This window comes from Dama dama, chromosome 8, assembly GCF_033118175.1.
Source record: "Dama dama isolate Ldn47 chromosome 8, ASM3311817v1, whole genome shotgun sequence".
NCBI classification, from domain to species: Eukaryota; Metazoa; Chordata; class Mammalia; order Artiodactyla; family Cervidae; genus Dama; species Dama dama.
The window spans coordinates 19,318,713-19,342,640 of NC_083688.1; the positions used below are offsets into that span (position 1 = coordinate 19,318,713).

A 23,928-nucleotide genomic window follows, 5' to 3' on the forward strand; every position below is an offset into this window, starting at 1 on the left:
TGGATGCCTCTTTTTGGACATCACACAGGGAGATTTTATCACCCTGTCTAAGACATGCAAATCAAATGAAGAAACCTGTTTCTCTCTTCTGCACAGACTTGGTGAATGGCGCTGTCAGTTGCCCAAGTCGGAAATCAGGAAATCATCCTAAATACTTTCTTCCTTCAGGCCTCATATCTCCCTGGTAACCCAGTCCTACCCCTCCCACCCCTTACCTTCTCTCGCATTCTCTTCACGACAGGGCTTTGATATCTCTGTTTGCATACTTACCAGATCCCCACTGGCTCATACTTCCCATATTATCCTCCCCCCATGTCTCCTTCACAATGGCAAAAGAACCATCTTCCCCAAATGCAAAAACTGACCATATCCCCTCTCAGGTGAAAATTCTCAACAGTGTGGCAATATCTCCAGGATAAAGTCCCAATCCCTTAGCACGGCATTTAAGACCCTCTATAAATCTGCAGTGTAGCCTCTCTTGCCTCCCCTACTTCCATCACGCAAAGACTGGGACCTAGCTTTGCAGGTCAACACATATGCCAAGTCACAGACACCTTTAGCCCCAACAACTGGGTAACACCTGGGTTCCCTGCCCATCACCCCTGACTGTGGGCAGGCAATGCTTACAAGTGTGTATCTCCATATAAGCACTTTCTGTGCAGTGAAGCTGGGGGAGTGCTGCTCTGGATGCTCAGCCTCCTGTGTTCTCAAGCACGTACCATGGTTACACGCCTCCTCTGGGCATTTGTTGGTGCAGCTCACTCTGCCCGGAACGCACCTACCACTTCCCTGCAGAGTCTCCCCTGAATACCTCTCCTGGCCAAGGAGGCTTGGCTGTTCCCTCTGTGCTCTCACTGAACTCCTCGCCAACTTCTAGCCCACCTACAATACATCTCTGAACTTATCCATGGACACCTCTACTCCCTCTAGGAAACTGCAAAATCCCCAGGGCCCAAGAACTACAATTTGGCCCCCCCACACATAGACCAGGGCTTCACAGAGTCAGTACTTAGCAAATATTCACTGGGTTGATGTCGTTGATCCCAAAATCTGAATGTCTTCCTAGGAACTATTAAAAAAAGGAAAACCTTCAAAGTTCCAAGGGAGTATGGAAACACGGCCACACTATAAAAATGAGGATTGCGTCTTTCTTATGACCTTGTGCGAGCTACTTAAGCTCTGTATACCTCAGCATCCTCAACTGAAAAATGGAGAAATAGCTACCCCTTAGGGTTGTTATGAGGAACAACTAAGCTAATATACATAAAAAAGTTGTATAATTTTTCACTGCAGCATTCCCAGCAAAGTACCTTCAACATAGCTCTTGTTGGATGAAAATACAATAAACATGAAGAATGAATATAAATAAATTTTACTCCTAAAATAAGCAAACTCTTTAAAAGCCATCAGTTGTTCCACAGGGTGCAAATGATCTCACTAATTGTTGTAAGACATTTAGCACAGAATTAGTTAAGGACGAGGGCTTCCCAATAGTGTAAGCAATTTAGAGTATCAAACCACTTATGCAAATCTGAGTTCTAATTTTATCCAGGAAACAATCAGCTTAGATATTTTAGGTGGTATAAAAAAGTTATTTTAAAAGCTATTTTAAGAAGTTCACCAACCCTCAATCAAGCCAATTCTCTAAAGACAAGTCAACAAAAAAGACATCAGATTGGATATTGTATTCATATACTTATCCCATTATTTTTAGTCAATGCAGGATATGAGTCTTTGACAGTATCTGCAAGATATTAAAACTAGAGTAGCTTGTGAATGATATAAATACTATCATATATAATATAGAGAAATTTAAAATAACAGATTTTTAAATTAGTTGTAAAGATATAGCAACTACTTTTGCAATGTAATCCTAAAAAGAGTGCTCGCTTTGGCAGCACATATACTAAAATTGGAATGTAATCCTAAAAAGAAATAACAATTATGTGAAGCCCCAATGTAAACTCATCACTTGCAATATATGTGCTACCCTGGTGGGAATGCTGACAATGGGGCATGCTTTGGAGGAGAGGAGGAGAAATGTATGGGAAATTTTTGCACTTTTCACTCAATTTTTCTGTCAGACTCAAACTTCTCTAAAAAGTAAGATCTACTGAAAAAGATAAAAATAAAAAAGTAAAACAAAGCAAAAACAAAAGGAATGACAACATAAAAATAAAATGAAAATATAATAAAATAAATATACTCACTATTTCTGCTGTATGACCCCTAAAGGTATGGTAACATTTTCCAGTTTCTACACTCCATAGTTTACAAGTCTTATCAAAGGACCCAGTGGCAATTTTGTCACTAAGATTTAAAAAATATATATATGGAATTTGAAAGCAAAATCAATCACAGTATTTGATACACAGAATTAAGACAAGATATTAATACACAGATCTCTATTTAGAAATCTACTTCACTTTTTATACTTCAATAAAATTAATTTTAAAAAATAAAAAGTAATTTATTACTCAGTAATTTATTTACTCTCAGGAGTCCTGAGGATGGGAAGTGCCCCTCTCCACCCCACCCCCACAAAAAATTTTATTTCACTTTTAAAATAATAAGTAATCTAGTAAATCAACTATACTCCAATATAAAATAAAAAATTTAAATAAGCTAAAATAATAAGCAATCCTGTATCTGTTGCAGTGAAAAACAAAATAATATTCTAATTTTTGAATAGCATCTCTTTATGTGTTCAATTTTAAATATTTTACATTTTAAATATAAACTGTGTTTAAGATTGCAATAATTTTTCATTAATGAATATGGTAAAGGATTTAGTTTAGAAAATTACTAACAAGTGGAAATTAATAATGTGTAATATGGTTGTAGGAATATGGAAAAATTCTGTTAGATATACTGAAGACAGTAATATCAAATTTAAAAGAAGGAAAATGGAAAGATATAAATCCAATTAGACATGTGGCTAGATAAGGTTTTGAGAAGTTAGTAAGTGTCTCCTTGAGAAAGTAAAATCTGTATTTTTCCAATTGTAAGGTCTTTAAAGAAGAAAGAGGATTTGGAGAGGAAATACGATAATGACTTCCGTTCCTTTCAAGCAAGAAGCTTCACACATTTAATGTGGATCAGGGCTACTGATCAACACCCAACAAGTAACAGTAAATTAGCCTGTTCAACCCTCAACCAGGGAACTAACATCTTTTCCTTTACCCTGACCTCTGTCTGTCTTTTGTACTAATAGCAAGTCATCAAAAGTTCACACAGTTGGGCCATCACTTGCAGTGCAAGCTCACTGTTCGAAAGTGTAGGAAAGTGTTCATTTTACCCCATCTTCAACAATGTTGCTGTTCAGTTGCCCAGTCGTGTCCAATTCTTTGTGACCTGGATGGCAGCACGCCTGGCCTCCCTGTCCCACACTGTGTCCCAAAGTTTGCCCAAGTTCATGTCTATCTCATCGGTGACACCATCGAGCCATGTCATCCTCTGATTCCCTCTTCTCCTGCTCTCAAGTCTTCCCAGCCTCAGGGGCTTTTTCAGCGAGTCAGCTGTTTGCATCAGATGATGAAAATACTGGAGCTTCAGCTTCAGCATCAGTCCTTCCAAGGAGTTTTCTGGGTTGATTTCCCTTAAGATTGACTGGTTTGATCTCCTTGCTGTCCAAGCCCTAGCACCACAGTTTGAATGTGTCAATTCTTTGGCATTTTGCCTTCTTTAGAGTCCAGCTCTCACAGCCATACATGACCGCTGGGAAGACCATAGCCTTGACTATATGGACCTTTGTCAGCAGAGTAATGTCTCTGCTTTTCAATACTCTGTCTAGGTTTGTCATTGCTTTCCTGCCAAGAAGCAAACATCTTCTGATTTCATGGCTGCAATCACTGTCTGCAGTGATTTTAGTGTCCAAGAAGAGGAAATATGTTACTACTTCCACCTTGTCCCCTTCTATTTGCCATGAAGTAATGGGGCCAGATGGCATGATCTTACTTTTTTTAATATTTAGTTTTAAGCCAGCTCTTTCACTCTTCTCCTTCACCCTCATCGAAGAGGGTCTTTAGTTCCTCTTCAACAAAATGGCATGTAATTTATTAACATCTTAATTTTTGCCATTCAGATGGCCAAAACATAAAAATAATTTTAAAATTCATATTTACCTAATTATTAAGTATGTCTATTCATATTTTTTAGCTATTTTTCTAATGTGTTGTTTCTATTGATTTGTAAAGGAGTTCTTTACATGTTCTCCATAATAACTCTTTGTTGCATATATTACAAATTTTCTCACAGTGATCACTTGACTTTTATGTATTCATTTTTAAACATACATATGTTAAATTGTCTGTACTGAAGTCCAACCGTCTTTTCCTTTGTAAAACAAAAATGTGAGGGGTCCTATGGCCCAAAATATATATCCCCCCAAAAATTATAAGTGCTCAGCACAGCTGCAGACTTTATAATTATCCAGACTAACTCTAATGCCTTGAATCTCTCCTCTGTTCTCAGTCCCCCCACATGGTTTTCTGTGGTCTCTAACACGAAATGAAAAGAGGGTCCTTTCTACAATGTCTTCTCTAATTTTTATAATGGTCTCATCTACAACTTCATTTAGTAACAATTTTTTCAAATATTTACCTTATCTGTGTTTTCATAGGAGACAACAGCTTTAATTTCACACATCATATTTCACTATCTTAAGCAATATCTAATTAACTTAGATTATTACAAATTAAAAGCACAACCCCCCACAAGAAGGTTTGTGGACAAATACAACTAACTCTTGATAAGCTGAAAACATCCCTAGTGGAAAGAGAAGTTAAGGGATAGACTAGTTGGATAGACTAGTTGCTGCAGGCATTCAGACAACTATAGGTATAAGTAGTATGTCATTCAGAAGGATAGAGGACCTTGGTAAGATCTACCGAATGGGTTAACTAGAAGTTAGCTTAAAAATGGTTCTACTGCATTTTGTACTGTTATTTAGCGTGTCACTATACACGGTTTTCTACCTGATAAGACTATAATTTAACTTCTACACAAAGTAAACCGTGTTATGCAAGCACAGCCCCTCTCTTGTGGTCCAGGGCTAGAAACATCAGCAGGAACTTCCGGTCAGAGTTCATCTTCCAATCAGAGAACTTCCAATGGCAGAGAGTCAATCCTGCATCAACGGGAACTCTTGCTCACTGCTCTACTACTGTGTGATCCTAGGAGGCATGCCTGAATTTTATCTATGTTATATGAGGCCAGTAATACCCATCCTAAAGCTACTTTGAACACTGAAGAAGATATTTAAATTATTTTTATTTTTTATTTTATTGTTGGAGTATAATTGCTTTGCAAAGTTGAATTCATTTCTGCGTACAATGAGGTGAATCAGCTATATGTATACATATGTCCCCTTCCTCTTGAGCCTCCCTCTCACTGCCCCATCCCACCCCTCTCGGTCACCACAGAGCACCGAGCTGAGGTCTCTGTGCTATACAGAACACTAGCTATCTATTTTATACACTAGCAGTCTATTTTATACACTAACTATCTGTTTTATACACACACAATGCTATGCTCCCAATTCAGCCCATCCTCCCCTTCCCGTGGTGTCCATATATGTCTGCATCTCTATTCCTGCCCTGTAAATAGGTTCATTTGTACCATTTTCCTAGATTTCATATATATGCCTTAATATGCAATATTTGTTTTTCTCTTTCTGATTTACCTCACTCTGTAGGACAGACTCTAGGTTCATCCGTACCTGCAACCATCCTAGTTCACTTCAGTCGTGTCTGATTCTTTGCAATCCTATGGGCCATAGCCCACCAGGCTCCTCTGCTCATGGGATTCTCCAATTAAGAACACTGGAGAGGGTTGTCATGCTCATCCTCAGGGTTTTTCCTGACCCAGGGATCAAACCCCCGTCTTTTCCATCTCCTGCATAGGCAGGCGGGTTCTTTACCACTAAAGCCACCTGGGAAGCCCTAGGTTCATCCACATCACTACAAATGACCCGATTTCATTTCTTTTATGGCTGAGTTGGGCTTCCCAGGTGGCACTAGTGGTAAAGAACGCACTTGCCAATGCAAGAGACATAAGAGACATGGATTGGATCCCTGGATTGGGAAGATCCCCTGGAGGAGGGCGTGGCGACCCTCTCCAGTATTCTTGGCTGGAGAATCCCATGGAAGGAGGAGTCTGGCTGGCTGCAGTCCATGGGGTCACATAGAGTCAAACATGACTGAAGCGACTTAGCATGCACACACTGTAGCATGCATCAGACACTCAGCAGCTTTTGGTTCTTCATCTTCCTCTTTTCCTTTTCCACTAGATGGAGGGAGAGTTGAATAAAAGAACCACAATGAGGTACCATTACACGCCAGTCAGGATGGCTGCTATCCAAAAGTCTACAAGCAATAAATGCTGGAGAGGGTGTGGAGAAAAGGGAACCCTCTTACACTGTTGGTGGGAATGCAAACTAGTACAGCCACTATGGAAAACAGTGTGGAGATTCCTTAAAAAACTGGAAATAGAACTGCCATATGACCCAGCAATCCCACTTCTGGGCATACACACTGAGGAAACCAGATCTGAAAGAGACACGTGCACCCCAATGTTCATCGCAGCACTGTTTATAATAGCCAGGACATGGAAGCAACCTAAATGCCCATCAGCAGATGAATGGATAAGGAAGCTGTGGTACATATACACCATGGAATATTACTCAGCTGTTAAAAAGAATTCATTTGAATCAGTCCTAATGAGATGGATGAAACTGGAGCCCGTTATACAGAGTGAAGTAAGCCAGAAAGATAAAGAACATTACAGCATACTAGCACATATATATGGAATCTAGAAAGATGGCAACGATAACCCTATATGCAAAACAGAAAAAGAGACACAGAAGTACAGAACAGACTTGTGAACTCTGTGGGAGAAGGTGAGGGTGGGATGTTTTGAAAGAACAGCATGTATACTATCTATGGTGAAACAGATCGCCAGCCCAGGCTGGATGCATGAGACAAGTGCTCCGGCCTGGTGCACTGGGAAGACCCAGAGGAATCGGGTGGAGAGGGAGGTGGGAGGGGGGATCGGGATGGGGAATACGTGTAAATCTATGGCTGATTCATATCAATGTATGACAAAACCCACTGAAATGTTGTGAAGTAATTAGCCTCCAACTAACGAAAAAAAAAAACGAATCAGTGGATTAATAAGGAATCACTGAATGAGTGGATGTCTTCTTACCCATAAGGGTTGTTGAACGCTATGGCATACACCACATTCCTGTGACCCTCCAGGGTGTGAAGCTCCTCTCCAGAGGCAGTGTCCCAGAGCTTGCATGTCCGATCATAGCTTCCTGTGATAAAGCTAACACAAGCAGTGGAAATACAGCACAAGGTGAGACCAGCAGTGTGTTAATAAAGACCTATGTTTTTGCTTGCAAAACTATAACCTCATTTATCTTGCTTTTTACAATGAAAATTCTGTATGTAGAACAAAGAGTTAAGTGAAAGTGAAAGTGACTTAGTAATGTCCGACTCTTTGCGACCCCATGGACTATACAGTCCATTGAATTCTCCAGGTCAGAATACTGCAGTGGGTAGACTTTCCTTCTCCAGGGGATTTTTCCAACCCAGGGATCAAACCCAAGTCTCCCGCACTGGAGGTGGATTCTTTACCAGCTAATTCACAAGGGAAGCCCAGAATACTGGAGTGGGTAGCCTATCCCTTCTCTAGAGGATCTTCCCGACCTAGGAATCAAACTGGAGTCTCCTGCATTGCAGGCAGATTCTTTACCAACTGAGCTATCAGGGAAGCCCTCATAATCTCATTTATCTCACTTTTTACAATGGAAATTGTGTATGCAGAACAAAGAGTTGAACTGAGAACAATATCTAAATCCTTTGACTTGGAAACTTTTCAATTGTAGCCCAAACCCAAAAAGGAGTTACTAAATAAAGAGTAATCCTTCTAATAATCATTCTTATACTATAGTTACATAGCTAAAAATGTTAATAATCAGTAACCTTTTCTGAAAATCTAATATATATTAATAAATAACATCATTCTTCCAGTCAGTCAGACCATAAGATCTTGGTTTAGTCTTTGATTCCTCTCTTTCCCCCACATCCCACACACAATCTATCAGTCAATTCATTCTATTAGCCCAGTCTCAGCATACATCCTCAGAATGGTCATGTCTCACTAGCTCCATCACCTCCATGTCTTGCCTAAACAAAGCCATCTTCTATTAGGGTGTGGCTCACACATGGTTCTTACATATCTATTTTCCTCATAGAAACTGCATTTACTTTTTTAAACTTCCTCAAATGGCTTCTTAGTAATCTAGAGGAAAATGCAAACTCTGTTCATGGTCCACAAGGCCAGCAGCCCTGGCTAACTCCGGGATCTCAACTTTTCCCAAAAACAAAGTCTGATCAGTCACATTCTCCATCAGCAGGAAGCTAGCCTCTGAAGACCTGGATTGTTTCTTTCAAAAACGTTCATCTTTCTACCCATCCGGTTTACCGTCATCACCCCCCAGGCCCTGGAACATGACTGGTACACCAAGAGGTGTTCAATAAATATTTGTTTAACATTTAACAATCCTTTAACATCACTGTTCTACTACAGGAATTATTAGTATATTGTTCTCTAATAGCTTGAGTTAAAATCATAGTATCTTCATTATTCCTAAATATTCCATCAGGAAAAAATAATTCCCAAGTACAGAAAAAATGCACAACATTGAAAAGCCAGTCTTCATGTCAAGTGGTGATGATAAAAGGTGAAACAAATTCTGCTATCTAAACCCAACTAAACAGGAAAGCTAACAAGGCAGTGTGCTTTTCATTCTCTTCTTGGTATTTTCCTTCTAGCTTCTCGGGGAGTGTAAATTGGTATGGTCATTATGGAACACAGTATGGTGGTTACCAAAGTAATTAAAACTGGAACTACCATATGACCCAGAAATCCCATTTCTGGGCATATATTCGAAAGAAATGGGGTCAGGATCTTGTAGAAATGCCTATACTCCCATGTTCACTGTAGCATTGTTCACTGTGACTGAGATATGGAAATAACCTGAATATCTGTCAAAGGGTGAATAGGTGAATAAAATGTGGTATATATCTATAGATAGATTGATAGATACAATGAAATATTATTCAGCCTTGAGAAAGAAGGCGACCCTGCCATTTGCTACTACATGGACAAATCTCAGGGACATGATGCTAAGTGAAATAAGCCAGACACAGAAGGACAAATATCACATAATCTCACTTATAGGTGGAATCTAAACAATAGCAACAAAAAAGTTGAACTCACAGAAGCAGAACAGTAGTTACCAGGGGCTAGGGAGGTGGGAGATATGAGGAAACACTGGTCAAAGGGTACAAAGTTTCAGTTATGTAGGAGGAGTAAGTCTAGAGATCTAATGTACACCCATGATGACTACAGTTAATAAAACTGTAATGAATACTGGAAATACCCTGACAGAATAGCTTCAGGTGCACCAAAAATGGTAACCCTGTGGAGATAAGATGTTAGTAACCTTGACTGTCATAAACATTTCACTATGCATATGTATCAAATCATCATGCTGGATACCTCATGGGTGCTAGCGCTCAGTTGCTCAGTCGTGTCCGACTCTTGGTGACCCCATGGACTGTAGCCCTCCTCTGTCCATGGGGATTCTCCAGGCAAGAATACTGGAGTGGGTTGCCAAGCCCTCCTCACATTATAGGGAGGCAATTTTTATTTTAAAAAAGATTTGTCAGATCACCAGCCCAGGTTGGATGCATGAGACAAGTGCTCAGGGCTGGTGCACCGGGAAGACCCAGAGGGATGGGATGGAGAGAGAGGCGGGAGGGGGGATCGGGAAGGGGAACACATGTAAATCCATGGCTGATTCATGTCAATGTATGGCAAAACCACTACAATATTGTAAAGTAATTAGCCTCCAACTAATAAAAATAAATGGGAAAAAAAAGATTTGTATCCCTTGGTTGTTAAAAATTAGAAATAAAAAAACAGGAATAGACATACACACAGAAATAAATACGCAGTGCGCAGATTTCCGGACAGTGAGACTGCTCTGTGTGATAACATAGCACTGTATAGATGTTGTTATACATTTGCCAACCCACAGAATGTACAAGACCAAGAATGTACAATGTACAAAGCCTTAATGTGTACTGTGAACTTTCAGTGATAATGATGTGTCAATATAGTTCAACAGTTGCAACAGATGTAGGTCTCTGTGGGAGATGGTGATAGTGACAGAAGCTGCTGGGGGGTGGGGAGGCAAGGCAGAAGTTATTCATAGATTAGGAAATCTCTGCACCTTCTGCTCAATTTTGCTGTGAACCTAAAGCTGCTCTAAGAAAATAAAATCCAATAAATTTTTTTTTTAATAAACAGAGGACCTTACCATGAGCCTGATTTATTAAGTGCAACGTTAGTCAGTGGCAGTATATGTGCTCTGAGAACCTTCAATAAAAGAAAACACCATTTATTTCAAACTCGAACAAAATTATTCAGCCCATTCATTTTAACTTCCAACCAATGAAGACATTCAAATGCATCTTAATTATATATAGTAAATGGATAGTACCCAATATTTGAACAAAGGAGGAAAACACATAGGACTTTCTCTTATTAATACCAATAACACATCTGGAGGTTACAAATAATTACAGAAGCATGATCAAATCTATGTTTTCTATCAATTTGCCTTTAGATAGATTATGTCTATGAGATATCAAATAGCTGTTATTGTTCAGTTGCTCAGTCGTGTCTGACTCTTTGCAACCCCATGGACTATAGCACGCCAGGCTTCCCTGTGCTTCACTAGGTCCCAGAGTTTGCTCAAACTCATGTCCATTGAGTCGATGTTGCCATCCAAGCATCTCATCCTCTGTTGCCCTCTTCCCCTCCTGCCCTCAATCTTCCCCAGCACCAGGGTCTTTTCACTAATTTATATTCTCTTTCACATATTGTACATGGTTTGTATATATGCATAAACAGTATATGTAGGAAATAAACCAAAGACGTTTCAAATACAGATTGACAATGAATCATTCCTTTTTGAACCTTAAAGCTTCTTTAGAGTCGGGATATGTCATGGAATTTTTATTTCCATCCCTACGTTGTCTAGCACATAGTGGATGCTTTATATTTATTGAATGAATATATTTAAATTGGACATCTGTTTCTAGGTATAATGACTGGTTAGACTGGGACAGTCCTAATTATGCCTACTGCCAGAGTGTAACTATTAATAGTATCCTCCTTCACTATCAAAATATTCCCTTTAGAGGATAAAGTACAAGGTCATCTAAGTTATAGAGCTCATATTTGAAGTAAAATAGTGCCACCTGCTGGAAAAATAATTATTACAAGAATGACTATCTTTTCAGTAAGTTGAAAGAACAAATACAGATTGTTGAATACTTCGCATCAGACAAAATATGCTGAGTATATAAATAACAAGTATATATAAGTCATAAGAAAATAAACTCAGTGTAATATAAATCATTTCTAGAATAAAGCATTAAATGTTAAATAATAAAGAAAAATAAGAGCTGTTATTGAAGTAATAAATGACATTTATTTTAATTTAGTTGCCAAGATTATAGATGAAAATAAGCATATCTTAATGGAATTAAAATTATTATTCAATCCATATCAATAAATAATTTACTGAAATATAGTTTAGTTCACATGGAAGCAGAAAATTTGAAATGTTGATACACCATGAAATACATCTTAATATTACTCCAACTGGAAAAAAATTTGATTATTCAATAACTTAAAGCTAGTTTAATGATTACTGTTTAGATTTATCATTTTAAAGAAAAGGTAAACCTGTCAACAGATGTATAGAACAGTCTTTTGGACTTTGTGGGAGAAGGCAAGGGTGGGATGATCTGAGAGAATAACACTGAAACATGTATATCATCATATGTGAAACAGATCGCCAGTCCAGGTTGGATGCATGAGACAGGGCGCTCAGGGCTGGTGCACTGGGATGACCCTGAGGGATGGGATGGGGAGGGAGGGGGGAGGGGGGTTCAGGATTGGGAACACATGTACACCCATGGCTGATTCATGTCAACATATGGCAAAAACCACTACAGTATTGTAAAGTAATTAGCCTCCAATTAAAATAAATAAATTTTAAAAAAAGAACCTGTCAAGAAACCAGTTTTTGAATTTTATTCATTCATTCAACAAACATTTAAGATTTAGTGTTAGCAAAAATGTGGAGGACCTGAAAGAAAACATGATTGATATTTTATTTTAGATTAGTAGAATTAATTCACTGAAGTTCTTCCCCTTAGTATCTTTATACATGCATTACCTTAAAAAGATAGAATTTGTGATTGCTGTGCTGTCCAAGTTTATTTTGTAATCTCTGTATTAAAAGTTTGACCTGGTCTGATCGTGAAGCCGTGATGAGAGGTTCTACTTTCTGTATCTCTTCTACTAATGCACTGACATCTGTACTGAAATTCACCAAAAAACACAAAGTTACTTTTTTCTATGTCAGAAATTGCATATACATTCACTACATGAAGGATTGCATTGCTTTACAAAGTTCAAGAATTATAAAATGTGAACAGCATCATCATGTTCACCAAGAGATTTCCAGGGGAAAAAATCACAGAAATCAATAAAGAGCATCTTGGCACGGATGAAAGCTACCTGGGTTCTCGTCAATGCCTTTCCATTACCTGAGACTTCTCTCAAGGAAGGTGTGCAAAGATTCTGATTTGCTCATCTAAGAAGGCCAAGGGCTGCTTCTGAATAAGAGCTCTTTTGTTTTTTTTTCCTGTTTCTCTTTTTCTTTTAAATAAATATATATTAAAGTTGCCCAATCCTACTTTACTTTCCACGTTACCTATGATCTCCCATTTAATCCTATAACAACCCTCTAAAATTTAATGCTTTTCATAACTATTTTGGGGATGAAGAAACTGAGGTTCAGAAAGTTTCAATTTGCTGTATTTTGGGAAAAAGAGAAAGTACCTCACCAAAGCAGACATTCAAAGAACTATCATGATTATTAATTTCTTAAGACTATAACATTATCTCCCTGAAAGAGAACCAGTGTGAAAAATACAGATGCAAGTTTCCCCCAGCATGCAAATAATTTGCAGCAACTCTAGTAAATTTTGCTAGTTCAGAATATTAATTCAAGACAAATATTAAGGTCTGTATACCACAAAACATCCAGAATAGGGTCATTTTGCCAAACAGGTCCCCAAACCGAGAAAGGATTCACAGGCCAGGCTGCTGTGGGAGAGATTGGCCAACAGCCTCCAGCTACAGCTCCTTCAGAATTCACATCAGAGTTTGAGCCCAGTTTGCTCTTCTTTTCAGCCCTCAGCCCCTGGCTAAGCAAGGGGGCCATTCAAGAGCCTGGCCACCTCTGCCCTGTGAGCCTGACCATTTCCCCTTCTGCCCAACCCTGCCTCATTCTCTCATCTGTCCCAGGCATCACCTCCCAACAACCTTGTACTCACCTCCTTCTGCCTCAGCATCTGCTTTGCAGAAATGCATCGTCTAATAAGCATCCTCCTTTTCATAAATAAACATGTCCTGAGCTCCAGGTTTGTGCGAGGCGCTGAACTAGGAGACCCTTCACTCAACTAACATTGATTACTTGCCATAAGTTAGGCCCAGGGAGTGTCCAAGATATGGTGCCAGCTCTCAAGCAATACAGTCTTTCAGAATAAGAGTGAATATTTGGAACGGAAATGAATCAGAGATGGTTCCTAACAATGACTTTGAAAAACTCAGGGGTCAACAGAGTTAGACCTGCATAAGAATTCAAAAGATAATAATGCCTCTTGGAAAGATTTTCAACAAATGTTACAAACCGAAACAGATTTTCAAACCAAGAGGTTTATTATTTTTTTAATAAGCTTGGTTTGGGAAGAAGAAAAGGACAGACTGATCATCTTTTTCCTACGCCCTGCTCATTTAAGCAGGAGCCGTGTTCGGTCACTTCAGTCATGTTCACCTTTTTGGGACCCCATGGACTGTAGTCCGCCAGGCTCCTCTGCGCATGGGATTTCCCAGACAGGAATACTGGGGTGGATTGCTACTCCCTCCTCCAGGGGATCTTCCCAACCGAGGGATCGAACCCATGTCTGCTATGGCTCCTATATTGCAGGCAGATTCTTTACTGCTGAGCCACCCCAGAAGCCCATTCAGCAAGACACTAATATAAAATTCACCGAGACAAACAGGAAATAATACACCTAGCAATGTATTGTCTGCAGTTTTATGAGCTCATCCACACACCATCCTATGTCAGGGTTTCCCAATAATGATTTTGGATATGAAATACATGCTGCATTTATATAGCTACCTTACCTGGGATCAAGATCAAGCAAGTCTATGGATTTGGTCTTTAACTGTCCACTTTTTTCATATTCCAACATAATTCCTAAAAAATAAACAAATATAATATAAAACACTTATGATGACAGCTTAGGCCAAAAGTTAACCTACTTAGATACAATTTTTTCTTTTTTTTCCATTTTTGAAATTTTTCAACATAAAACATATGCAGATATTCAACAAGTAATTGAGTAAATAAATAATGTAACATTAAGTCATATAATCACTCATAACTCAGAGAAAGGTTGGAAAGAACTAGCACTTCAGAACCCACACAGCATAATCCAATTTCCTAAAGAGATGCATCTTCAAACTCTAGCAAGCAAATTAGCAAAACTGTTTTCCTTATTCACAACTATCTTATTTTTAATAAGATGAAAAATGTTAAACATTTGTATGCCAACTACTAAAAATTAGTTGGGTTTCTGTAAAAATGAATCTAGAAAATAGAGTGCAAAATCTGGAACATGTACATTTATTTGACCGCTTCACCGTGACAAGACATTAAGGCAGTATGCTCACTGAACTCCAATACGAGCAAGAGGCTGTGACATGTGCAATGAAAAGTATAAGCAGAAAATAGATAAAGATGCTTCCAGGAATACTTGTTGTTCGTCAGAGATTGTTTCTCACAGTATCTTAATATTCTTGGTCGTCTCCTGGCTGTGAACCATAGGTAATGTGTGATTTCCAAAACACTTGGGTAAGAAGACGCTCACCCCTCCCCCAATTCTGCAATGTACCAAAAGGCCAAGCTTCAAAAGGTAAAATAGTATTGCTTACCCAGCTCATATTCAATCAACAGAAACCTTTAAAGTGCACAAAATACCAACCAGTTCAATTAATGCTTATTTAGATCCTTCTTCTGGCCAAAGAACAAGGGGCCCACATGCAATAAATAAACGACAAAGATTGTCATAACTGAGTCAACTGAAAAGCATGTATTCAACACCTACTCTTCACAAAGCAAAGAGATTCTGAAGGATAAAAGATAAAAAGGGAAAGCCCCAAGTTTGATTACCCATATTACTGCTATGTTCCTTTAGTCTTTGGGAATCTAGGTTAGGGAGCGGAATTATTCAGTGGATGCCAACAAAAGAATGCTCCTGACCTGTATGCTATTCAAAAGAGGGTGGGAGGACTGAAATTAAAAGATATAGGAGGTGAAACATAATTGCTTTATACACTGAAGGGATAAAGGTAACATGAAAATGATTCAGTGGTGAGCCATACTTTTCCTATTTGATAATGTTATTTAACACCCACCTGCTATTCAGTAGTACCTTGGAAACTTGCAATATCATGTGGCTTACCAAAGATCAGAATTTAAGTATCTAACATGCTAAGTGAGATGATCTTATTTATTATAAGATAACCATTAAGGCAATAGTCACAACCATCAGTCTAAAGTTTTACTTGAGTTTACTTGCTTTTAGAATTCTGGATTCAGAGTCTGACCCACTCACACTTCAAGGTGGATTCTACACATTCTGCTTAACCCACATCATCTCATTTAAACCGTTCATTTATTTAACACATATGTGAGCACTCATTTATGCATCCAGCTCTACTAGAGGCTCATTTAGAGGTTCTACTCTAGGAGCTACAGATACCATTGTAAGTGAAATTAGCAAAGTCCTTGCCCTCATGAAGTTGATATTCTAGTCGGGGAGACTAAGCAAGATAAATAAGTAAAATTTATTTTGGTTGAATTGAGATAATGCTAAGAAAAGACAAAGCAAGGAAGAGGGTTCTGAAATACCATGAGGAGAAGCTGCAAATTCTAGGAAGGGGGAGGCTTCACTTTTACTTACGTTTTATTTTTTAAAAAAAAGCTAAAGAAGCTAAAAGTAACTAAGCTAAATAACTTAGTAATAACTAAGTAAAGAAGCTAAATATCCAGGGGAAGATTATTCCAAGCAAAAATCCAGCAACTGCAGAGACCCTGACTGGGGGCATCCTGGCCCACCCGAGGAATACAAAGCAGAGAAGTGCTGCTGGAGGGGGAGTGAAGTCAGACAGGCCAAAGCGGGTGGATCCTATATGGTCTTGGGCATCATGGCCCTTTCACTTTAAAAGAAATGAAAACCACTGGAGGGCTGGAGAAGCCTGGTGACATAATCAGATTTACGCTTTAACAGAGTCACCTCCACAGAAGTGGGGCAAGTATAGAGCCTCTAACAATAAAGAGAATGGTGGCCGTGATTCCGGAGAGAAGTTGTTGAACTCTGTATATATTTTGAAGGTGAACTGGCAGGGTTTGTCTCTGGACCAGACATGGAGAGGAGAAAAAGACAAGTCTAAGGTTTTGACAGAAGTAAGTGGAGGAATGGAGCTTCCATTGACTGACAGGAGGTAGACCATCAGAGGCCCCACGGGAGATGTATGTTGGACTTCTGAATGAAGAACCAGGCAGGCAGGTACTTAGGACTACTCAGGATGATTTTTAAGCCTTGAGAATAGATGAGATCGTCCAGCAAATGAATAGAGTTAGAGAAGTCCCCGATGGCTCAGCAGATAAAGAATCTACCTGCAATGCAGGAGACACAGGAAATGTGGGTACAGTCTCTAGGCTGAGAAGTTTCCCTGGAGGAGGAAATGCCACCCACTCCAGTATACTTGCCTGGGAAATTCCATGGACAGAAGAGCCTGGTGGGCTACAGTCCGAAGAGTCACAAAGAGTCCGACACGACAGCACAACCATGGACAGATGGAGAGAAGTCCAGGGACAGAACTCAGGGACACTCCAACATTAAGATCAGAAAGAAGAGGACAAGTTAACAAGATAGACCAAGGAGTGGCAATGAGGCAGAAGAAAACATGGAATGTGTGTCCTGGAAGTCACAGGGGGTCAGAGTGATCCAATGGATCAAGTGCTGCTGCCCAGTCAAAAAAGACAAAGACTGAGATGGGACGTGGCCAGTGGATTCAGCATTATTGGAGGTGGTCATCGAGGATCTGGAACAGTTTCAGTGGTTCAGTGAGGGTGAAACCATGACAGGAGTGAGTTCAGAACAAAAGGAAGAAGAGAAATAGGGGACAACATTCTTTGCAAGGAGGTTCACTCCCAAGAGAGACTTGAGAGACTAGCTAAAGGGAGTCAGTAGACATATGGAATAATTACCCCACCTGACTGATGCCTTAACAAATCAAAACCAAACAAATCCTCAAGTTCCACATTTTCACATGCTGATATCCAGTTATTCTTTTAATTAATTTTAATTGGAAACTTAAGAGGGAAAAAAAACTGAGTGTCCTTACTACAAACTTGCTACTAGCTCCATGTCAAAGTTGCACTCATGCAGGGAGGCAGAAGGAGGATCTCCTGACTTTTTAAACATTTATTTTAAAATCACAAGTTCTATGTCTGGATCAACCTCATTTATCATACACATTCATTTACTAATAAACTCACTCAATAAACACTGAGGGCCTCCTATATGCCAGAATCTCTTTTACAGCTGAAGAAGCGATGAGGTCTCAGTTCCCATGGAGCTTACATTTTATGGGAGAGAGGGAGTCATTCAAAACATAGACAATAAACGTACTTTGATAAATATAATAAAAGACAATAAAACAAAATGGTTGAGAGTAAGATCGATGAGGAGAAGTGCTTCTTTGAATAGTGGTAATGGAAGGTCTCTGAGTAGGTGACACTGACCAAGACCAAATGAAGAAAAGTGGCCAAAGTCTAGGGACATCTGAGTCCAGAAAGAGAGACTGATGAGTGAAATGCCCTCCATGAAGTCTTGGAAGAGCATCTAAAGAAATCTGAAATGTAGTGAGTGTAGGCTAAATCCTACAGAGTGTGGATCTTATTTTGAACAAGATGAAAAGCTACTGAGTCCAGATTCCACTGGCTGTTAGTGACACACAGACAGTAGAGGATGGAGTTAAAGCAGGAATCCAGTTGACAAGCCCAGGAATGGAGGAAGTAGAAGCTATGGTGGGTGAGATGCAGGTAGGGATAGAGGTGAAAGCAAGAAGGTGTGTGGGGTCAAGAAACTTGTGCCAAGGAAATGAGGAGAATGTGATGGACTCACAAAATACTTCGAGAGTAGAGCTGACAGCATTTGTTAATGAACTGGATACAGGAGTGCAGAGAGAGTCAGTGAATCACAAAAGAGAAATAAAGGATGGCTGAGGTTTCTGCTAGAAAAAGTGGATGAGGTGGTGATGCCATCCATGGACCGGGTCCAGCCTGAAACAGCTACACAACTAGGATGGGACTGGAGAAAATGACCCATGAGGTCTGTGCGTATTAGACATCTTCATGGAGATTGTGAGTAAGCAGTTGGATGCATTACTGTGAACGATGAGGTATTCAGTGCTAAATTCTTCAAGTCCCACCCCTCCCAAAGTTATCCTAAATCAAACCAGTCCAAAGTGATATCACCCTCATTTGACATCCTAAAGACAGTTTTCATTCAGACTTTTCATTGAGCAAGTGTATTTTGTCTTCTACTGCCTTGTGGCAAGTTTTGAGGACTTTTTACTTTATATTTTTAGTTTCAATGTGAGTTCTGAATTAGAAGCCAAGAATTCTGCTCCTATTTCTATCCTTGTCAATCTGTATGACCAATGGACTTCACTTATCCTCTAAAAGTCAAGAGGACTAGGCAAGAGTGTCCTACTCGACACTTGATTTTAGCCAAAAGACCAAGAAGCAATGCCCTACTCTAAAACTAGAGCATTCTAGCATTCTCTGGGTTTATTTCACAGTTCCTGAGCTCACTGGAACTTTTCAAAGCCCCATATTGCAAGAGCACAAAGTGTACACAGTAAAGTGAATGCCTTAGCCATTCAGTCCTGTCCGACTCCTTGCCACCCCACCTACAGTAGCCTGCCATGGAATTCTCCAGGCAAGAATACTGGAGTGGGTTGCCATTCCCTTCTCCAGGGGATCTTCCCCACCCAGGGATCGAACCCACGTCTCCCACATTGCAGGCAGATTCTTTACCATCTGAGCCACCAGGCAGGGCTTCAGTAAATGTGCCGAGGGATTGATATGTACAGTCTGGAATTCGGTCACTAAGGTAATATGCTTTTGAAGTATGCGCTTTTCTTCCCATACTCAACAAACCTTGACTTGATCATGCTGGTGCCTTTGAAATAAAAAACAATGTGACCCTTGTCAAAGTCTTCCCTTCCAGAAACAATATTCCACAACATCACTAATCGCCCCCTCTCCCTCCCCTTCCACTTCGTTCCTAAGTAACCAGAAAGCGTTACAACTCAGCCATTTAAAAGTTTAAGGATTTCCTTTAAAAAAAAAAAAGAAGAAGAAGAAGAAAGTCTTTTTTTTTGTTTTTTGTTTTAAGTTTTGCGAAACCAAGTACAATATCCGAAGCAGTGAAGAGCGCAAGTTAAGACGCACCAGGCTTCCCAAGGGATCACCCGCTCTGGACACCACCGCTCGGACCCCAGCACTTTTCCTCTGTCCCAGACCCTCCCGGTGCAGACCTCCACGTGAAAGCAGAGGGGGCCTGGCCCGTACCTGGCGGGTAATACCGGAGCAGGAGGCTCTTGAGCTTCATTTTCTCGCTGGGGGACCACCAACCAACAGACTTGGTCGCCATGGAAACGTCCAAACAGCGGACAGCTTCGGCGCGCATGCGCGGGGGCCACTACAAGCTCCTGGGACTCGGGGCTTGGAGCTCTGGCTGTTGGGGCTCATCCTGCCGCTCAGGCGTCCGGGGATTGGCTGGCGGGTCCCGGAGACGCGCGGGCGCAGAGCGCACCCTGCCCCCTCCGCCGCCCACCTCTGTCTGGGGGTTCTCGGAACAGGACAGGGGCTCCAGGGCGCAGCGCAGGGAGAACGCTCCCGCCCACACCGCCTTTGCCAGAATCTGCACCTCCACGGGGTGGGTGGGACGAGCTCCCCTGGTGTCTTCAGTCAGGGCGACTTCACAAGGGGCGAGGCGCGGCCGGGGACCGCGGGCCTCGGTTGCATCCTGGGCCACACGAGCTTTAACCCACTGGCTTTCCAATCCGGAGGGTGGGAGTAAACTCCCGCTCGCGGTTACCATTCCTGGTCCCTTATGTCCCTGCCCCCACAAAAGAAAAATGACCTCAGGGTGGTCGCCTACATTTGGGGTCGCTGTTCCACATACCACGCTAACTCACAGTCCTAGAAAAGGTATTAAAAAGCAGAGACTTTACTTTGCCGACAGAGGTCCGTGTAGCCAAAGCTATGGTTTTTCCAGTAGTCATGTATGGATGTGAGAGCTGGACCATAAGAAAGCTGAGCACGGAAGAATTGATGCTTTTGAATTGTGGTGCTGGAGAAGACTCTTGAGAGTCCCTTGGACTTCAGGGAGATCAATACAGTCAATCCTAAAAGGTCACCCCTAGATCAGAGCCGTTGGTTGTGAATGATGTACAGAAATTTACATAAATAAAACCCCTACATTGTCCTGGTGATGATGATGAGTGCTCATCTCAGCGTACAGAGAACCTCGTAAGACTCTAACAGGGCTTTAGCTGCTGCTGCTGCTAAGTCGCTTCAGTCGTGTCCGACTCTGTGCGACCCCATAGACGGCAGCCCACCAAGGCTCCGCTGTCCCTGGGATTCTCCAGGCAAGAACACTGGGGTGGGTTGCCATTTCCTTCTCCAGTGCTTTAGAGGCCTCCCTAAAAGTTGTGGGCTTCCCTGATGCTTGGTGGTTAAGAATCTCCCTGCCAATGCAGGAGATCAGGTTTGATCCCTGATCCAGGAAGATCCCTTGGAGAAGGAAATGGCAACCCACTCCAGTATTCTTGCCTGGAGAACCCCATGGACAAAAGAACCTGGAGGGCTGTTGTCCCTGGGGTTGCAAAGAGTCAGATAGGACTTTGCGACTGAAAAATAACAATTAAAAGTTGTAGAATACTTTTCATTAATTCATGGCATTCTGTGTTAATCTGACCATTCACTCTCTAGATCAGCAATTGCCACACATGTATTTGTACATATAAATCTAATATTCAGCTCTGGGTTTCTTCCCACTGACAGCTGCCTTGAACTATCAGAAACTGAAAAGTTAGTGGTAATAATTTTATTCCCACAAACCACTTCAGTCCAACACCTTGAAGCCACCCTGAAATTCAGTTCTCACAGTATGTCCCTGGACTAGCAGCAGCAGCAGCATCACCTGGGAACCTGTTAGAAATGCACATTTTTGCCCTCCCTGACACCACCTACAGAATCAGAAGTCCTAGTGGTAAGGCCCAGCAGTTTGTGTTTAGATTAGCTTTCCTGGTAATGCTGATGAGTGATGAAGTCTGAAAGCCACTGCACTAGTGTAGTAGGTTACTTTGGCTCGGCCAGGTCTAAGTGAAATTGAACACCCTCCCTCTGCCATCAGGCCTGTTTTGTATTCTAAACCATCTTCCCTGATTGTCAGGGACAGTAAACTGGTTGCTCAGAAGATGTGAATAAGACCCAGAAACAAGATGGGAAGAGAGGGAATGCTTTGCATACTTGGGTTTCAGATGCTTCAAGACACTGAGTGGGACCGATGGACACAGAGGGCAGGAGAAGACGTCCCCTAGGAAGGAAGGTGGGGAGCAGGGCAATCCCTACAGATGGGAGAGGGGGAGAAGGATGAAGGGAGGGAGGCAGGAGTCGGTCTGGGGGATCCAGATTCAGCACTGATGAGGGACAGATGGGGCAGGAAGGGTTTCAGCTACAGTGGGGCTTGGTGGTTCCCATTTGAACGAATTTATCTTGGAGAGTCATGGCATCAATGAAAAACTGCATCACTAGTCCTCATTGAGAGTGGTAGGTTAAAAAGAGAAGTGTAGTTCTCTTCTGGAGAGAAAGACAATCCCTTCAGAAGATCAGAGCCGGGCAGTAGAGGTCAGCTGTGCAGACCAGTTAATAGCAGTCTGCCCCAGCAGACCCCCAAGCAAGGAACTGCATCAGGGTACAGACACACTGATGACACATCCCTTTTTATTTTTCTCCCATCCTGCCTCCATCCCATTGAAGGATTATCAAAGCATCTGATCTTTCCTAAGACCAGAAAACTGCAGGGGCCGAGGTCTGCTAATTTTATCATTCAATCAGTGTGTATTGAGGACCTGTGAGTTCCAGGCATGTTCCAATCACAAAGGGATCTAATTCTGAAAAAAATACTTCAGGGGACTCATTCATAGAAAGACTCAGACCTCAAATGGGTTTGAAACTATTGCATTTATGGAGAGGGGCACGCCTCTAGGTGAGACCACACTGACACTCACAGATGGGCTACTACTGAGAAAGGCAGGAATACCAACAGGGCTGATTAACAAAGCTTCGCAGCTAGTTGTGATTCCTTAGCGTGGACTGCTTGACCGAAGCCTCGTTCTGCCACTACCAGCTGTGTGCTCTTGGGCATGGTCCATAATCCCTGTGGCTTCAGTTTCCTCATTGGAATGACAGGAATGATCACAGGTTCTGAATAACAGAGTTGTTCTCGCTGAGTCTGGCTCAATCAGAAACATTCTGTAGCTATCAAGGATGGTAATGATAACAGTAAGCATTTATTATCCTATGATTGTGTGTTTCAAATTGGGGAAAGAATGTATCCATATTGTTCCTATTGAAACTGATCACCTAGATCAAAAATTACTCTGGCAATCACTTACGTTCAATTCGAAGTCTTTTGTATGATATTTAACAACAGGTATGCTTTACTACCAGAGAAGGCAATGGCACCCCACTCCAGTACTCTTGCCTGGAAAATCCCATGGATGGAGGAGAGGAGCCTGGTAGGCTACAGTCCATGGCGTCGCGAAGAATCGGACACAACTGAGCGACTTCACTTTCACCTTTCACTTTCATGCACTGGAGAAGGAAATGGCAACCCACTCCAGTGTTCGCGCCTGGAGAATCCCAGGGATGGCAGAGCCTGGTGGGCTGGCGTCTATGGGGTCACACAGAGTTGGATACGACTGATGTGACTTAGCAGCAGCATGCTTTACTACTTATGATATTTTGCATTATTCTAACAGGTGGCTCAGTGGTAAAGTATCCAGCTGCCAATGTGGGAGATGTGGGAGACAATCCCTGGATCTGGAAGATCCCCAGAAGGAGGAAATGGCAACCTGCTCCAGAATTCTTGCCTGGAAAATCCCATGGACAGAGGAGCCTGGCAGGCTACAGTCTGTAGGGTTGCAAAGAGTCAGATACAACTGAGTGACTGAGCAATTAGTATAAATAATAAAACTAGCTTACATTTCTTAAGAAATAATGACTTTCTCTATAGATCCTAATAGATTGTCTTTTTAAAGAAATGGCTGGTGAGGATTTAGAAGTATGGAGAGAGTTCTATGCCTGGTTAAGTCTAGTGATAGTCCAGAAAAAAACAATAAGATATAAAAGGACCTGAAAATGTCAGAACATGAACAAGGATATCTGGGGTGGGCATGATGCTACCTTCCATGCCTGGTACATAGTAGGTCTTCCATTGATGCTCAGTGCTCAAGAGTTTAGAGGATGCATTGGCAAGAGAAAGGAGCTAATTATGTGCAGAGACAGGGCAGGGTTAAGAGAGCCAGATACCTGGAGGCAGAGTTCAGCTCAAAATAAAG

At 41.2% G+C, this 23,928-nt stretch overlaps 1 protein-coding gene across 1 annotated transcript in view; it reads right to left on the bottom strand.

The window, feature by feature from the left end:
- DAW1 (dynein assembly factor with WD repeats 1) overlaps positions 1–19,910 on the bottom strand; it is a 36,648-nt gene extending 16,738 nt beyond the window's left edge. Inside the window, exons 1-6 of the mRNA XM_061147883.1 lie at positions 19,871–19,910; positions 14,347–14,419; positions 12,326–12,470; positions 10,394–10,452; positions 7,207–7,329; positions 2,211–2,310 (exon numbers count right to left, since the gene is read on the bottom strand). Of these exons, the coding sequence (XP_061003866.1) occupies positions 2,211–2,310; positions 7,207–7,329; positions 10,394–10,452; positions 12,326–12,470; positions 14,347–14,419; positions 19,871–19,910 (540 nt within the window). The remainder of the gene's footprint in view (positions 1–2,210; positions 2,311–7,206; positions 7,330–10,393; positions 10,453–12,325; positions 12,471–14,346; positions 14,420–19,870) is intronic.
- Between the last annotated feature and the right edge of the window lie 4,018 nt (positions 19,911–23,928).